This window comes from Pyrgilauda ruficollis, unplaced genomic scaffold (assembly GCF_017590135.1).
Source record: "Pyrgilauda ruficollis isolate IOZ18807 unplaced genomic scaffold, ASM1759013v1 scaffold3965, whole genome shotgun sequence".
NCBI lineage: Eukaryota > Metazoa > Chordata > Aves > Passeriformes > Passeridae > Pyrgilauda > Pyrgilauda ruficollis.
Genome location: NW_024525451.1, coordinates 52 through 1,402, shown reverse-complemented (window position 1 = coordinate 1,402; position 1,351 = coordinate 52). Strand labels below are relative to the sequence as shown.

General features: G+C 52.4%; 1 protein-coding gene across 1 annotated transcript; it reads left to right on the top strand.

The window, feature by feature from the left end:
* Positions 1-438: 438 nt before the first annotated feature.
* On the top strand, positions 439-1,149 carry LOC121358513 (general transcription factor 3C polypeptide 5-like; the record flags this gene model as incomplete). The annotated part of the gene is made up of 2 exons (XM_041476742.1): positions 439-716; positions 951-1,149. Coding segments are annotated over exons 1-2 (326 nt in total), but the record flags the coding sequence as incomplete, so codon positions are not given.
* Between the last annotated feature and the right edge of the window lie 202 nt (positions 1,150-1,351).

The window sequence follows — 1,351 nt, the reverse complement described above, 5'->3', positions numbered from 1 at the left end:
CTGTGTGAGTGGTTCCAGCCCAGCATGTCCCCACGCAGGGCCCGTGGGTGGTTTGGGGGTGATGCCGCTGCCCTGCTGTCCCCGAGCAGGGATTCAGGTGGTGTGCAGTAAAATCATGGAATCATAGAACGGTCTGGGTTGAAAGGGACCATAAAGTTCATTCAATTCCACCCTGTTGCTGTGGGCAGGGGCACCTTTCTCTAGACCAGCTTGGTCCAACCTATCCTTCCAGGGATGGAGCAGCCTGTGCCAGAGCCTCCCCACCCTCAGGGAAGAATTTCTTCCTCATATCCAGACTATTATATTTTTAATTTATTTTTCCTGCCAGCCAGGCTGTGAGTGGCTGCACACCCCTGTGATGTGGGGCAGGAATGATCCCCCTGGGGCTGTGTGAGGGGAACAGGCAGTGCCCACAGCAGCGGGTGGGGCTGGCACAGGGGCACAGGCTGCGTGGGTGGCATGCTGACAGGGGCTGTGCCCACCTTGCTGACAGATCTACGCCGACCCTGCCAAAAGGCTGGAGCTGTATTTCCGCCCCAAGGACCCCTACTGCCACCCCGTGTGTGCCAACCGCTTCCCCACCTCCACCATGCTGCTCAGGGTCAGGAGGAGGACCAGGAGGAGGCAGCAGTTGGACCCCGAGGAACAAAGCCAGCCAGAAGTCCAGTTTGAGATGGAGATTCTTGGGATTGTCACCACTGTTTACAAGTTTCAAGGTAACCTTTGGGATTGTGTGCAGGTGGCTTAGAGGTGAGTGTGTTTGATGGGAAAGGGAAGTGTTTCCCCCTAAGCAGTTGAGGACTGGAAGGAAAATCAAGTGTTGTTGCAGCCTCCTTGCTGGAGAAACCTTTCCATAACTGTGTCAGACTCCTGCTCCTGAAAGCTGAGTGTGAGAAGTATTGTTGGATTCACAGCAAACTTCACCATGTTTTAACTTTTGTTTCTTACAGGAATGTCTGACTTCCAGTACCTGGCAATGCACTCTGGCCCTGATGGCAAACAAACCTCCATGTATGACAAAGTCCTGATGCTCAAACCAGAGAAGGAGGAGTTTTTCAATAGAGATTTACCTCTTTACATCCCACCACCCATTTTCTCACGTCTGGACACTCCTGTGGACTATTTTTATCGCCCAGATATACAGCACAGGTCAGTGCCTTTTCTCATGATACATCTTTCATGTGTTTCACCCTTTTAATTTGCTGCCTTTTGCTGATTTGGCACAACAGAGGCAAAAAAACCACCAGCAGCTGCCTGGCAGTGGCAACCTCAGCAAAATTCCACTTGAGGATTTTCCAGGTGAGGGGAGCTGGGCATGAGGTGGAGATGATGCCTCTCCCAGCTCACCTCA